Source organism: Crinia signifera, chromosome 1 (genome assembly GCF_055691185.1).
Source record: "Crinia signifera chromosome 1, ASM5569118v1, whole genome shotgun sequence".
Classification (NCBI taxonomy): domain Eukaryota; kingdom Metazoa; phylum Chordata; class Amphibia; order Anura; family Myobatrachidae; genus Crinia; species Crinia signifera.
In genome coordinates this window covers 198,452,469-198,468,480 of record NC_139217.1, presented here as the reverse complement: position 1 = coordinate 198,468,480, position 16,012 = coordinate 198,452,469, and the positions used below count along the sequence as shown (strand labels likewise).

General features: G+C 43.0%; 1 protein-coding gene across 3 annotated transcripts in view; it reads left to right on the top strand.

The window, feature by feature from the left end:
- LOC146066743 (putative E3 ubiquitin-protein ligase HERC6) overlaps nucleotides 1-16,012 on the top strand; it is a 437,857-nt gene that overhangs the window by 72,626 nt on the left and 349,219 nt on the right. For all 3 annotated transcript variants that reach the window (XM_083179134.1, XM_083179133.1, XM_083179132.1), the window contains exons 15-19: nucleotides 1,063-1,170; nucleotides 4,025-4,198; nucleotides 6,819-6,962; nucleotides 9,250-9,416; nucleotides 10,940-11,000. In XM_083179134.1, the coding sequence (XP_083035260.1) occupies nucleotides 1,063-1,170; nucleotides 4,025-4,198; nucleotides 6,819-6,962; nucleotides 9,250-9,416; nucleotides 10,940-11,000 (654 nt within the window). The remainder of the gene's footprint in view (nucleotides 1-1,062; nucleotides 1,171-4,024; nucleotides 4,199-6,818; nucleotides 6,963-9,249; nucleotides 9,417-10,939; nucleotides 11,001-16,012) is intronic.

Genomic DNA, 16,012 nt, shown 5'->3' with positions numbered 1-16,012 from the left:
GTGCAGCAATGTATATATATTGTGGGCAGTCAGTGTGCACCGTGTACGCTGCGTAGTATATGGTGGTCACTAATGCTGTCTGTAGTATATGGTGGTCACTAATGCTGTCTGTAGTATATGGTGGTCACTAATGCTGTCTGTAGTATATGGTAGTCACTAATGCTGTCTGTAGTATATGGTAGTCGCTAATGCTGTCTGTAGTATATGGTAGTCGCTAATGCTGTCTGTAGTATATGGTGGTCGCTAATACTGTCTGTAGTATATGGTGGTCGCTAATGCTGTCTGTAGTATATGGTAGTCACTAATGCTGTCTGTAGTATATGGTAGTCACTAATGCTGTCTGTAGTATATGGTAGTCACTAATGCTGTCTGTAGTATATGGTAGTCACTAATGCTGTCTGTAGTATATGGTGGTCACTAATGCTGTCTGAAGTATATGGCGGTCACTAATGCTGTCTGTAGTATATGGCGGTCACTAATGCTGTTTGTAGTATATGGCAGACACTAATGCTGTTTGTAGTATATGGTAGTAGTCACTAAGGCTGTCTGTAGTATATGGCAGTCACTAAGGCTGTCTGTAGTATATTGTAGTCACTAATGCTGTCTATAGTATATGGTAGTCACTAATGCTGTCTGTAGTATATGGTAGTCACTAATGCTGTCTGTAGTATATGGTAGTCACTAATGCTGTCTGTAGTATATGGTAGTCACTAATGCTGTCTGTAGTATATGGTGGTCACTAATGCTGTCTGTAGTATATGGCGGTCACTAATGCTGTCTGTAGTATATGGCGGTCACTAATGCTGTTTGTAGTATATGGTAGTAGTCACTAAGGCTGTCTCTTTATTTTTTTTGGTGGTAATATTGGTGAATGCTATTTAAAGGGACAGGGACAGGTGTGTGATTAGCCTTTACCACAGGAGACACCCTGTGATACAAACAATCTCGGATGAGTTCCTCATACTAATATACAGAATTACAACAATATCTAATGTTGTATATGTTAGTGATTTTTGTGGCCCTGATTTTGTAGAAACCATTCTCTGTCTTTCTCATGTACAGGAGACTGAACAAGGTGCCCTTCCAGAAATATTTTGTCGATTTCCATTTATCCTCACATTTGCCACCAAGGTTCAGTATTTACACTTTGATGCTTCACTGAAGAAGAATGTAAGTTTTTATTATCATTGGTGGGACAGCACCATCATGTCCAAATTGTAATTTCTGTACACATAAGATGCTACAGTATCTCGTGCTGCACACACCAATCCCCTCCATCCCTACAAAGGTCAATGACACTAATCGTGTCCACTAGAATATTTTTATTCTTCCAGTATTGAAAGATTATCATGGAAACATGTATTTCCATCTGTTCTCCCAAGTAGTCTAAAATAATAAAAAAAGCGAAGTACGACAATGTCCAATAAAATGATTGTCGTACCAAGGATTCTTATCCTTAATCGTGTAGTTGTAAACAGGATTTGGGGCAGCCCCCAGGTAAGGATTCAAGGAATATTATTAGAAAAAATGTGCAAAGTAATATATCTCTTGTTCAGTCAAAGGGAACTCTTAGAAAATCTACTCTAGATGGAAATTGGTTCCAACCAGACTACATTTTTTCCCCTCTTCCTCTGTTACGTGGTTGTGGTTATGTAAGCGACTTATTTATTTGTATTTGGGTGAGATTTTTGAACATTATTTTACCGCTGATTATGCTCACCTACCCGGGGATCACTGATTGGAATCCATTATCAGGGCCTCCTGATTCTGAGACCTCAGCTGTCCCAGAGGCCCAGGCAGCTCATTTTCCCGAATTCCCCCCCCCCCCACCCCCCGCTGTGCTGCCTGCTTCTTCTTCAATGCAGGATGCCGGCGGCCAATTAAAACGCTGCACCGGCTTTTGAGCCAATCAGAGCTTGTGTGCCGTTAGCCAATCAAAGAGGCTGCCGGTACACAAGCTCTGATTAGCCCACCAGCCAGTGCTGCATTTGTGCCATTATTCTCTATTGACATTTCTTGCAATGTCTTCTAAGGGGTATTCATTTACATTGAATACCCCCATAATTTACAATATTTTTTTATTCCAGATTTTTTCCTCCACTTTTTTTTTTTTTATTCCCCTTCTTCTTTCCTTTATTATTATTTTTTTTTCTTCGCTAACCCTTTCTGCATTTCAGAAGTAACATTTCAGAAGTAACATAAAAAATTATTCTTGAAAAAAAAAAAAGCAAATTGAAAATATGTTAAGAGGCAACTAATAAATGAAACCTGAATGAAGCCTAAAGGCCACAGCACAACATATCACTGCAGATTCAGAAATTCATATGTGTGCATAAGATGCGGAGTCTCACAACATTTCTTCCAACTTTTGAAGTTTAGAGAAGCTGGCCCTCTATTTGTTATCTTGCAGATGGTGCTAAATAAGTAGATTCTGATTGGTTGCTTTGGGCAGCATCCCATCTTCAATATAACTCCCATCTAGGTAAATAAACCCTTAAAGATTTTTGTGCGCTACCCTGCAGGGCGGCAGACAAAACTGTGTGAGTCTAGCAGTAGTGTAAGTGTGGCCACAATAACTCGCACTGCTAATTGGACTGACCCCTCTGAGTGTTATACTTCATACCTTTATGTAATGCATACTTGCCTACCCTCCCGGATTTTGCGGGAGTCTCCCGCTTTTTGCTTGTCTCTCCCGGTCTCATGGAAATACACGTGATTCTCCCGGTTTTTCAAGCTTTTCCGAGAACCATGTGACTACGCATGCGCGTGTCACGAAAAGGCCGGGGACGGGCTCTGAAGTGTGGCTGTTCTATTATATGCTGGCCGCCGCGGGGTTCTGTGGGTAGCGCTGTCCACAGCAGCAGCTACTACCCACTACTTAGCGGCAGGCAGCGCAGCACGGAGAGTAGGAACTGTTGCAAAAAGGGGGGTTGACTACTGCGCTATGGGTGGGTGGTAAGGGGGGGGGGGGGTAGGTTGCTGCTGGGTGTCTGTACATTCACTTGGGTATTTGTGTAGTTATACCCCAGACAGTCTGGGGTATAACTACACAAATACCCAAGTGAATGTACAATGGTTAGAGTGAATAGGCACTCCTGCGCAAACCTTTACCACACAATAATACCAATGAAAACTTCAGAACTTCAGCACGGAGAGTAGGAGGCGGAGCGGCCTCAGGAGCGGCTGCCGGAGGGATTATCGGTGAGTGGTCTCTCTGCAACATAAAGAATTATGTCACACTATGCAGTGACAGGCAGGGCAGCACAGGGAGTGGGATCAGCAGCAGTGGGTGAGATTGACTGGTGGGAGGTCGTGGAGACTGGCTGCTGAGCTTGCTTCCTCCACTGCTCATGAGACTTCTTCACTGAGACTTCTCTCCCTGCACTTGTTTAAAAGGGTTCCTCACTCAGGCGCTGTCTGTCCCCTCTTCTGCTTATCATTTTTTTTTCTCTCCCTGCTGCTTCATACATTTTTTGGGGAAGCAGTGAGGAGGGGGTGGTGGGGGGGACGAACAATAGTGAAGCAGGGGGAGATAATCAATTTTTATGAAGCTACAGCAGCATGGAAGCCTGGAGAGGGGAGAGAAGGAAGGATCTCCAAGAAGCAGGGGGAGATTAAATATTTTTATGATGCTGCTTCAGCAGTGTGGAGGGGGGAGACAGAATACTTTTTTGAGTATGTGGGGAAGGGGCAGGGGAAGAGGAATAATTAACCCTATTACCTAGGTTAAAAAGTCAGAGTGGCATAGGGCACAGTCAGGGGGGCACAGACCACAGTCAGGGTCACACAGGGCACAGTCAGGGGGGAACTGGGTACATTCAAGGTTAAAATAGGCATGCCCATAGGTGTCACTAGACACGCCTCTTGGGTGGAATATGACACGCCCCCTCAGCATATAAAATCTCCCTGAAACTGCTTTTCAAAAGTAGGCAACCTTGATGTAATGTTCTAGAGAATACCTTAGTGTCTGTAGTGTAGTGTAGTTTCTGTAGTGTCTCATTTAAGGCCTATCTTTTTTTATTAGGAAGCAAAACTGCAAGCCAGCCAAATGCTTATGCTGAACAGAATGAATCACAGCAGTGATAATAATCCCAGAATACCTCTCTTACATCTCAAAATCAGCCGTCAGAATCTCTTGGAAGATACCCTGCATAAACTCAGCATTGTAGAAGATTGTGATCTCAAAAAGGAGTTATTGGTAAAATGATTTTACCTGTCACTACTTTAATAGCATGTCCAATTTGACGAAAATTCGAAATTAACTTTTCTAGACTAGTTGTGGATGTTCTCTTAGTAAATGTTATGTTATCACAAAGGAGGAAATAAGGTGAAGCATGTATACTTTAAATGTGACTGTTTTTTTTTTTATTTAATTTACATACCTTCCAAAATTCCAGGAGGGAGAAAATGCTCTGTTCCTGGATTTCTTTGCACTGGCAGAGGTGCGCAGCATAGTCCAAAATTCAAATAGAGGAGCCCCCTACTGCTACCTAAATTCACTGCCAAACACCACAGTCTGGGACTCACTGGCAGTTGGGGTCTCTCCCCTATTTAATTTGTGGTCTGTGCTGCAGCCTCACCACTGCAACGGCCACTGGCAGGGAAGTCCAGGAACAGAGCATTTTGTCCCTCCTGGTATGGGTCATGTTGGAATGAATGCATTTAACACGAAAATTCTTGTTGTTGTAATTATCATACTTTTTAGATGCATTCTCTTTAATAGCACAGCAAACAAAGATGGCTGATCTTAAGTTTTGTCATGCTCGGGCCATAGCTACAAATTACAACAATCTGCTATGTACACTCGCTATGTGGGTACCCCCAGACCAATCAACCACCCATACAAATCAAATGTAACCTGACATGATCAGACTTTAATCTGATATGATAAGTCAACACACAACTTTACCTATTTGTGTGGGTTAAACTGTGTAAAGGTGTCTCTCACTAATGTTGACTACACACAGGCGATTTGCCCCAAAAGGCTCCATGTTTAGGGACGATAGCTATGTGCGGCCCACACTTCGCTATCGCCCTGCGGTTAAGATCCGGCATGCTAGATAAATCTAGTTAATTGCCGGTCAGGGCCAATGTACTCTCCGGAGAAAACTGGCCCATCGCTGTGCAGCGTTGTTGTGGTGAGCAATCTTGCTGAGCGTTTCCGTGTGATCTCCATTGCTCAGCAACATCTCCCCATGTGTATGCCCCTTAAGCAATTGAAGGTCTCAAGGGGTGTACAAACTGGCTGGAGGCTGGCCGATTTTGACTAGGCGACTTTGCTTAGTCAAAATCGCTATGTCGATGCCGGCCATCCCCAGCATCAGCCCTTATGTACAGTCGAATAGATACTGAAGTGTCTAGTCAAAATATTCTTGTCTGTAGTGTCTATTTGGCCTGGCGATAGTGATGCTGCTGGGGCCGTGCATCGCTATCGCCCGCTGTGTACACATGGGGCGATCAAAGGAAACCTTCTAAACGATATTGACATTGTAGTCAAAATCTCTTAGAAGAAATTCCCTGTGTGTGTACACGACTTTTGGTCAACACCATCAGTGCCATTTAGCAGTATTCCACTTGCAGCTCAGATAAGCCCACAAACCACAAGTAATATTTATAGACATTGGTATGTTTGTAAATAAACAAAGTACTGTATACTTTTTTATCTTATGCCAATTTCAAATGTATGTACTTGTAATATTTTATCTCTAGAATTTTTAGAATGCAATACAACTTCTATTTCTCCTTGCACAACATTTACTGTAAGCAAAATGTTTCCAATACACACATAGGGTCTGCTTGGTTAGTAAGCACCCACATTACTATACCAGTTATACCAGTTAATGGACAAAGCATCGTGACCCATAAAGTGTAATGCTGGCCATACATCAGAAAGATCGATCTTAAGATCGATTGCGCTCATGATTGTGTCCAATTTCCACCAAATTCCCCGGCAGTCCTTGGTGGTTTTTGGACACACAATGTGCACACAATCTGCATACAATCCATTTTACAATTAATTGAGATTGTATGATTGGGTACAATATCTTTCAGATGTATGGCCACTCATCTTCACTTCCTGGGAAAAAGTCATTCTCATACTAAAAGATCATTTCATTGATGATTACAGTGACCCTGTTAAATGTCTTCTATTTAAAGATATATAATACAACTTTAACAGTGGACAAAAGCTTAGATTATACGCCAGTGAAAACCTGTAAACTATTTTCAATTATGCTGTGGATTACAGAGATATGTTGCATGATGTGAATGGAAGGATTTATGGGCATAAAGCCAGTGGTCTCAACCAGGTTTGCCAAACCTTGGGAGCACAAGCAAGTGTTAATGACTTTAGAAGACTATAACAGCATTTTTTTTAAACTTGGTTAAGAGATGTATAGCATTTGTTCCTGAGTATCAGGGTCTAATACCAAATGGTTTATGCCAAATGTCAATGTAACAGTATGAATGTACATTTTCTGTAGAAGTCAGCACTCTTCTGCCATGCGAATACTCGTGTAACCAATCCCATATGACCAAATAAGAGAAATGGAGAGCTTACAATGTAGTAAAAAAAGTCTGAGAATACTGTAGTATGCGTTCAGTGAATACACACATATGGGCAGGAGAACGTTACATCTATTTACTATTTACTAAGCCTTGGTTGGAGAAAAAGTGGATGAAAATAAAGTACTGTATCATTCAATCAGCTCCTAACCGCCTGTAATATGATAGTTGGGAGCTGATTGTCTGGTACTTTATCTCAGTTCACTTTCTACTGTACATTCATGGCTTAGTAAATAGACCACTTTGTCTCACAGGTGGAATTTCACGGTGAGACTGGAGCTGATCCCAGAGCTGCCATAGCAGAGTTCTTCCTCCTTGTGGCTGAGAAAATGGTCCATCCTGATTATGGACTTTTCACGTGTTCCGAGCCATTGTTACCAGTTTGGTTTCCAAGCCAGGTATGTTTCTGTCTTTAAATTGTAATTGTGATAATGAAAAATGAAGTCGTTTTGTGTATTTTCTCTTAAAAAATGTTGCTATTGACCAGTAAAGTAGTCATCTTCTGTTAGCAAAAGCTAGGGCAAGTTGTAAATCTGCACAAAAGCACACACAGCATGTAAACAGTTTCTATACATACAGTAGTCTCAAAGCAATACTAGAACCCTGCCTATAATTAGGATGCCCAGGATAGTGTATAGATATATTCATAGCAGTTAACTGGTTGCAGAAGGATTGAGTAGGACAGTGGTTCTCAAACTGTGGGTCCCAACCATCTCAGCATGTGGTTGCGACTCCATGTTGCTAACCATCAGGCTATAATGCCTGTTCTGATCTCTCAGCCAGTGATCCAAGGAATGACTTAAGGGGCCTACACACGGGGAGATCTTCTCAGCGTTCTGAGTGATGCTAGATCACTCAGAACGTTTAGCAAGATCACACAGAACACAGCGATGTGTCAGCGGAGAACACTGGCCCTGACAGATCGCTCAGCACACAGCGCTGTCTGTCCGGTGATCAACTAGGTTTATCCAGCCTGCTGGATATTAATCACCAGGCATAACGATGCATGGAGCTGTGCATCGCTCTTACTATGGCCCTACACACGGAGCGATGTAGTTGCACTTTCTAAGCAATCTAGTGAGATCGCTTAGAAAATGCCCTGTAATCGCCCCATTTGTAGGTCCCTTTAGAGATCAGAGGTAAACCCCCTCTGCTTCCCTCTTCCATCCCCTTGTCCCCATCTTCCATCCCCCATTACCCACTGCCTCACCGCCGCATTAGTAGTCACTTCACTTGCAATCCTATATACATGTACGGTCTGCTGACCACACATTTGAGGGCCATTTTGCAGTAACTTTCTGAAATCCTGTGATCATTTTTACTGTTTGGTAGGGTCCCAAAATAATTTGAGAAGATCTAGCAAGGGGGCAGACTGCTGTTTTAAAACTTGGAATTACTCTTTGCATTGTGTGACAAGGATCACATAGACCAGGTAAATGTTCAAACAGGTCATTTATTTCTTCCAGCAGTTAGGACATTCACATGAATTACAGCAGTTCACGGCATGTTACAGCATGGCACTGTATCTCTATGGTCTGATAAATGTTCCTAGTTAACAATCCAATGACTCCTACTCAGGGCCGTCTTAACAGCAGTGTGGGCCCCTGGGCAAAGCAATGCACTGGGGCCCTTACCCATTCTCCCCTCCTAAGGGTGGGGAGTGCTATCAGCAGCAGCTTTGATGTCCCACGGGTGGCAGGGGGTGCTCTATCTTCCATTCAACATGTAGGACCTGGAGCAGTAACTTCTGCTAATTACTCCTTTACTGCACAGGTGGTGGGAGGGAGAACACTAACGTGTGGAAGGGGGCACTGAGCTGAATGAAGGATCCCTTGTAAATGACTTCCAGTGAGGTAGGGGGTGTTTTATACGCAGGGGAGGGTTGGATAATGGAGAGGGCTTAATATTCCTCATTTTCCGGTGGAAGGGCAGCTTGTTTGACTGCAGATATCACCATTATCTGGAAATAGATTTCTTAGCCTTCAATAGTATAAAAACCTAGAGTCCCAACTTTAAGGAGGTGCTGGGAACTTGGGGATCAGAGATCAGGAGCCAGAGCAATCCATTGACAAAAATATAAAACTGTACACCAGATGTATGGAGCTGGAGCAGGGACCAGCTGCTGGAAGTCTGATATCTCTGGTTCTGGGCATGATAGAGACAAGCCGCTAGTGTTGACAGAAAGGAGAGAGTCCCAGCTTTTGGAATATACTCTCAGAAAAACTCTAAGTCAGAGAGAACCTGAGAAATATGACTGGGAATTGCAATTAACAGGTTGGATGTGGACTGCTGCTTTGAAGTTGGATATCTCCAGTTCCCCAGGGCCAATTTTCAAAATTCTGGTATCCCTGGAAAAAGGGGATCCTCAGCTATCAGCATAGGGCCCTTATACACATGGGGCCCCTGGGCAAGTGCCCATTAAGCCCATATGAAAAGACGGCCCTGCTCCTACTGTAATCCCAGACCCGACAGACTATCGCCTTGCCAGCTTTTCCAGTGTCAGGAGAGTCTTACATGTCCTCAGGAACCAAGCTCACAGGTGCTACTAATCAACTTGACTGCAGTTGATTTTTTTACCTTAAACAATACCTGGACTGGATCCATGTATAACTGCTGTCATGTGCTTTTACCAGGGAAAAACTATTATTCATTGATTGTGATGCATGGTTTTGTTGTCTGTTGTAGGTGTCAGCAGAGAAGAAAAAGTATTATTACTATGGTATTTTATGTGGGTTGGCAATTTACAATGGGATTGTTATGTATATGCCCTTTCCATTAGCCTTTTTTAAAAAGCTTCTGGGCAAAAAAACAACAATAGATGACTTGAAGGAGCTACAACCTACCATGGGAAGGTAAGACTTACCTAACCAACATCCTTAAAAACACTTTAGAGATGTTATAGACAGACAGATTGCGATATATATTGTATTATAATATAACATCTGCTTGGGTACCTTTTGGTATGGTAACACTTCTAAAGCCACTCCATAATTTTTAAAAAGTATAAATACAATTTGTATTGTCCAAATAATTCCAATATGTATGATACATTTACAGTAGGCAAGATTTTCTTTTATGTTGGTATTTACCTGTAATACTGTATTAAGGTAGACAGGTAATGCTATCCATGATAACAGCCACGTGGAATACAATCCAAAAATTCCTTTATTAAATCTAGAGCCAATATGCACAAAAGTCCAATATTAAATGGGAAAGGGCTGTAGTATGTTTGGGATAGTATTCACTGTAATCTCCAATAGGCACACATAGGGCCTTATTCTGCTTGGTGCAGTCCGTTCCGAATTCTTTCGGAGGGTGCATTTTAGCCGTCTGCGCATGCGTAGGCAACGCAATGCACATGTGCAACGTAGTGTCTCCGCACTTGTTCTTACCAATACCGTCCAGAAATGTGCACCGAATTGATTCGGGAAATATGGGCGTAATATGGGCGTCATTCGGCCCTACACAAGGGCGCGGTTTCAAAGTGGGCAAAACTGGGCGTAAATGTGGGCGTACACGAGGGAGTGCACGAACTGTGGTAGGCGTGCATTCGGACATGACACCGACTGCAAACGAACCAACACGCATGAAATATGCGGTGTCCATAAGCAAGTTTCAGTTTGCAGAGAGCACTTATTCATGTGCTAGGCATTCGGTAGTGAGGTTTGCGGAAATACACCGAATCGGAGCATATGGCCAGCTTCCCGTACGTTCGGACCCTGTAAGACCGTGCACAATCTTTGTGTTCCCACCGCACACGCACATTTGGAAAACACTTCCTCTTCTTAGAGAGTCCGTCCGAACGGATGCGGACGACATGTGGGCGGGTGTTCTTAGAATGTCCGCACAGCGTGGCGTTCGGTCATTTACGAAAGAATTCGGAACGGACCGCACCAAGCAGAATAAGGCCCTTAGTGAGATTTTTCTAAGATATGTATTTTCAGGGACTTTCCTTCAGCAACATGCATGATACAGTTTGCTCCAAAATGGAAGTACTGTAAACAGGGGCATAGCTAGGGGGCTGGGAGTAGGTACTAATTGCCCAGGCCTAGGGCTGTTGGAGGGGCCCAGCAGGGGCCCAGACTAGTTGCTAAGGGAAACTTTGTATAGTATCTAACACTGATTTATTTTAAGGGGGTGTCACCACGCTTCCCTGGGCCCTGTTGATGATGTCTCAATGGCCCTGAGTGTAAACACAATGCATGCATCTTCAAGGAACCAGCATTAAATTCAATAATGTTACCATTAACTTTGCATGATATTCTGATGTACAGCAATTTCATTGTAGGACACTTCCTTAATGCATATTTCTAAAAGTTGTAACCTATAGACACTTGTTTGTATAAAATATGCAGAAACTGTATCCATTTTGTAGAAGTATGCAGATCCTCCTGGCTACTGAAGATGATGTGGAAAGCCTTGAACTGTATTTTACAGTAAGTATAAAATATATTATTTATGCATATGATCATACTAGTGCTAGGCATCACACATCTGGCCCTTTACCTCAGTACATTCTGTACGTTCAGTAGGGACAACAAAATACATTCTCCTCTATATAGTAGCTAGGGAAAATGCCATAACAAAAGGAAAAGACAAATAGAAAAAAAACCACTCAATACACTTGTATTTAATACTTTTTTCGGACTAAATGTGAGTGTGGGGACCAGCATCACAATGAGGATGACATGCAGGAACTTGTAGTTACACAGTTGCTGAACTAATACAAGTGCTTAAGACTTGCCACCTACAGTAGGTAGATTTTTATTAAAGTGGGCCTCATCCTAGCTGGAGCTCAGAGGAATGTTTTATATACATATGTTTACCAGAGTTTCTGTCTGTTTTGTAATCAATGGATCCAAACAACAGTTAATAGTGGCAGATGGGTGTAGGTGAGTGGAAGTGGTCTGGAAAAACCAATTGCATACAACAGTTCCCAGGGAAAGGCATCTACGTTAAATCATATAGAGATGAATCAATTAGCCATGGTAAATTACTGTGGGGTAATTGAGCAAGGTATTTGGTGCCCACTTGGAAACTATAATTATGAGTCCTCCCTCCAATCACTCAAAGGAACTGTGTGGGGCTAAGGTGCATGCTACACAGGTGCACGTTACACTGATTCATATTACACCACATAGTAGTGTCCCTTATAGACATTACACCACTCAGTAGTACTCATTATAGATATTACTCCACACAGTATTTATACATGTTAAGCTACACAATAGTGCCCCTTATACACAATGCCCATAGTAATAATAACCCTTACACAATGCTCATATTATTACTGCCCATTACACATAGGTTCTGGTTCACTCGCAAAGGCAAATTCCTTCTCAAATGGACAAAACCATGTGCACTGCAGGGGGGCAAATGTAACATGTGCAGAGAGAGTTACATTTGGGTGATTTATTTTGTTTCTGTGCAGGGTAAATACTGACTGCTTTATTTTTACACTGCAATATAGATCTCACTTTGAAGTAAAACCACACTCAAATCGAAATCTCTCTGCACAAGTTACATCTGCCCCACCTGCCATGCACATGGTTTTGTCCATTTGAGAAGGAATTTGCCTTTGTGAGTGAACCAGAATAAGGGCCATAATGTCCATAGTAGTATATACATACTACCAACAGTAGTAGTTCCCATTAAACATAATGCACACAATAGTAGTGTCCCTTACAGATTCTCCTCATAAAATGTACACCTACTGACTTGGGCCATCTGAACTGCAAGTCCATGTGGACCCAGCAGTCAGCCTGCCTACATCCTCACCTCATGCACTGCGGCACAAAGCAAGCTGGCACAGTCTGTAAATACAGACTTTCAGGAGAATGGGCTTGCGGGAGAGCAGCGTGACCAGAGCCATATTAACGGCAGTATAGGCCCTTGGTCAAAGCAATGCACAGTGGCCCCACCCTATCGGTAGCAGTTGTGGTGATTTCCAGGGGGCATATTCACAAATACATGCAGGATTTTAAGATATTTGAGAGGATAGTGAGAGAGAGAGATGGGAAGAAAGAGAAATGGGGGAGAGAGATGGTGGAGCTAGAGAGAGACAAGTGTATAAAGAGGGAGATCTGGGGATAGATAGGAATGGGGAGGCACAAATGGAAAGATACACAGGAAGAGAGACATGGGGGGAGAGAGGGAACTACAGGGAGAGAGAGAGGCACAGGTAGAAGGACATGAAAAGATAGAGACATGGAGATAGAGAGAGGGAAAGACATGGGAAGAGCGGGCATGGGAAAAATAGAGGGAGCCATGAGGTGAGACGGGGGGCATGGAAAGAGGATCAGGGGGAGGGAAGGGCATGAATACACAGTGACAAAGATACATTGTGAGAGAGGGTGACATTTAATTCCACCTTCACTTTTAGCAGCATGAATGGGGGAGATGGGGGGTAGGTCTGTAGGTAGAGTGTATGGAACTAGGTTTGGGGCAACCATTTACAGCCATATCGCCTATTCGCCTGCATCCTTCAGGAAGTGGAAGCGTAGTCACCAGAAACTACATGTGGTACTGCCAGCCCTCGTTAAATTGCATGAGCCCTATTGGACTGAGAATACTAAAACATTCCACTATGCATTTCGATTTTTATTTCCCAGCCCTATAACACACTAGGGGGTTTATTGTGGTTGGTGCGGTGGGGCCGTACGCGGTCGGATCGGGTTTTTTTTGTTCTGCGCATACGTACCTTTCGGAATGCGCAGGCACGGCGACTTCACAATGTTCACTGACGGGTCTTTCCGTGCGAAAAAACCTGTCCGCAAGAGCACGGTCATTGTGGGTGGCATAGGGGCGTGTTGAGGGGTGCGGCCGAAATAATGAGGAAAACTGGGCGTAAACATGGGCGTACACGGGGGTGTGCACCAAAAATGTACGGTGCTAAAACCGCTCGATCGGCCAACGCACCGTGCATTTTGGACAGAAAACAGGCGGACGCCAACGATACCTCCAGACCACCCCTAGAGATACCGCATGAGAGCGGACGCCTGGGTGTGCTAATTAACGCTGATTACTACACCTGAATGTAATAAGCAATGCTGCAGCCTATTAAGTGAAAATCATGATTTCACTACCTGCAAGCCACACACAGCCCTCAAACACATTGGAAGCATATCTTTCTTCACTTCTCTACATGTAAAGGTTGGTTTAGTTTTATGTTAGATTCATTTTAACACCTGCTTATATATGCCAAGGTAGTTAGGTTATAACCATCTACACACATTCAGTAAGTGTTTGTATATACTTTAAACAGCAGGACACTCAATCTACAAAAGTCGACATGTGTCAACGTTTTCACTGTAACACCAACATAACTTTATTTAAAAGTAACAGCAATGTGGGGACACATAGATAGTGATTAAAATGCAACATTACAACATAATAAATGTACATGTAAGGAGGGGTAAAATGTATTTTTATTAGGCTGTTCATTAAGGTAGACAATTGAGGTAATAGAAAACAATAATTGATTAACAATTAGAATAATTCATTTAATTACCTTAATCATAGTTGAAAGGCTAGATTAGAAGGGCCATATATGTGAAGGGTATGCCACCGTGCACGCACGTACGCTCACTCTCACGATCGGTGACATACGCTGAGTTTTCCATTGAAAACAGGCGAGACCCGTCCGTGCACGGTGGCGTACGCTCAGATAGCCGCAAGATGTCGGTGGGAAAACGGCCGAAAGACGTCCGTAAACGCCAGTTATCGGTGTCTAAGAGGAGATCCATCCATGTGCGGTGGCGTACACACAAGTGTACGCCACTCCCCTTTGTCGGTGTTTGTGACCGTCCGTATGCGGATGGTTTCTGGGTGGACTTTACGCTCACCGTCCGTGTGCGGGAAACGTACGGTGATACGGACCGTACGTACGTTTGGCCGACCGGACCAGAATAAGGCCCTAGGAGAGGTGGGGTAAGGTTCATTGGGGCAGATGTATTAAGCCTTAACAAGAGATAAATGCAAGCGTGATAAAGAGAGATAAATGTCCAGCCAATAAGCTCCTTACTGACCTAGGCTGGAGGCAAATGTGTTATGTCTCCTCCTGACAGAAGTTTACTAAGCTATATTTTAGTTTGTTTTTTTAAATCTCTTTAATTATATACACCATAGGAAAGGTTAACATTGAAAACGTTTCGGTACAGTATGCATGTATATTATTATATCAATAACAGAGTACAAAACCAGTGTATTTCTGTATGCATAGTCATGACAATAAAAATCACACTTGAAACCATGTCCATTTTGTCTAAACAGTAAAAAAAAAAAAAGGGGTGGGGGGGGGGGGTTTGTGATTGACAACTACTGAGTCGCAAATTTAGTTAATAAAAAATAAAATAGTACCAGAATAACATTGGTTACAGATATGCACTTAGAGAAGTAATCATACCACACCAGGGAGTTGTCTATGGAAATGAGAAAACCAGGGACCCCAGATACCATGGTATTTGGTCACTCTATCGTGGAGAAGAGCGGTAATATATTCCATTGATGCTAAGGACCAAATTTTATTTATTAAAGCTGGCATCGGAGGAGCAGAAGGTTGTTTCCACTGTGTAGCAATGAGGAGTTTAGCTGCGTTAAAAATATGGAGACAGAGTTTATCCTGGGGCTTAGGTAACCCGCTCAGTGGCTTGTACAATAAAATGTGTATCGGCTCTTTAGGGTACGTGAAGTTTATCACATTGCTGACCAGAGATAGGACCTCATCCCGATATGCAGAAATCAGAGGGCATTCCCACCAAATGTGTATAAAGGTGCCCTTATTTCCACAATTCCGCCAGCAGAGGTCTGGAGTTGTTGGAAAAATAGAATGTAATTTCTCAGGGACCAGGTACCAGCGCGAGTAAATCTTAAAAGAGTTTTCTTTGATATTTGTGTTAATAGAAGTTTTAGCTACCCGTCGTCTAATATCTGCCCAATCTTCTTCCTCTATATTAATCCCCAGATCCGTTTCCCAGGCCCTTTCAAAAGATTCTTTGTGTTGGTCAGGTTGGGCATTTAATACAGAGTAGAGAACAGAAATGGCTCCTACACGTTCAGGGTTATAGTTGCTCAAACGTTGTCATTGGCCTCGGTTTTTGTGTTTTATAGGAAGTTTGGATAAAACTTTTCAATTGCATATATTCAAAGCTGTGTGTTGTCTCCAATTTGTACTTCTCACATAAATCTGAGAAGTTCTGAGGGGCGAAATCACCCAATATGTGTAGAAATCGTGTAATCCCACGTGCGACCCATGGGTGCATATAACTACTCATACAACCCAGTTGAAAATGGGGGTGTCGCCAAAGGGGAGTCATCGGGGATGGATAGGGCGCCAGACCCCTCCTTTTGTTAAGTTTATCCCATGTGGTGAGGATAGCTTTAACACATGGGACATCGTGTATCGTAGCTGGTCTCAGAGCTGGGGAGAGCCAGGGGAGAAAACTCGCTT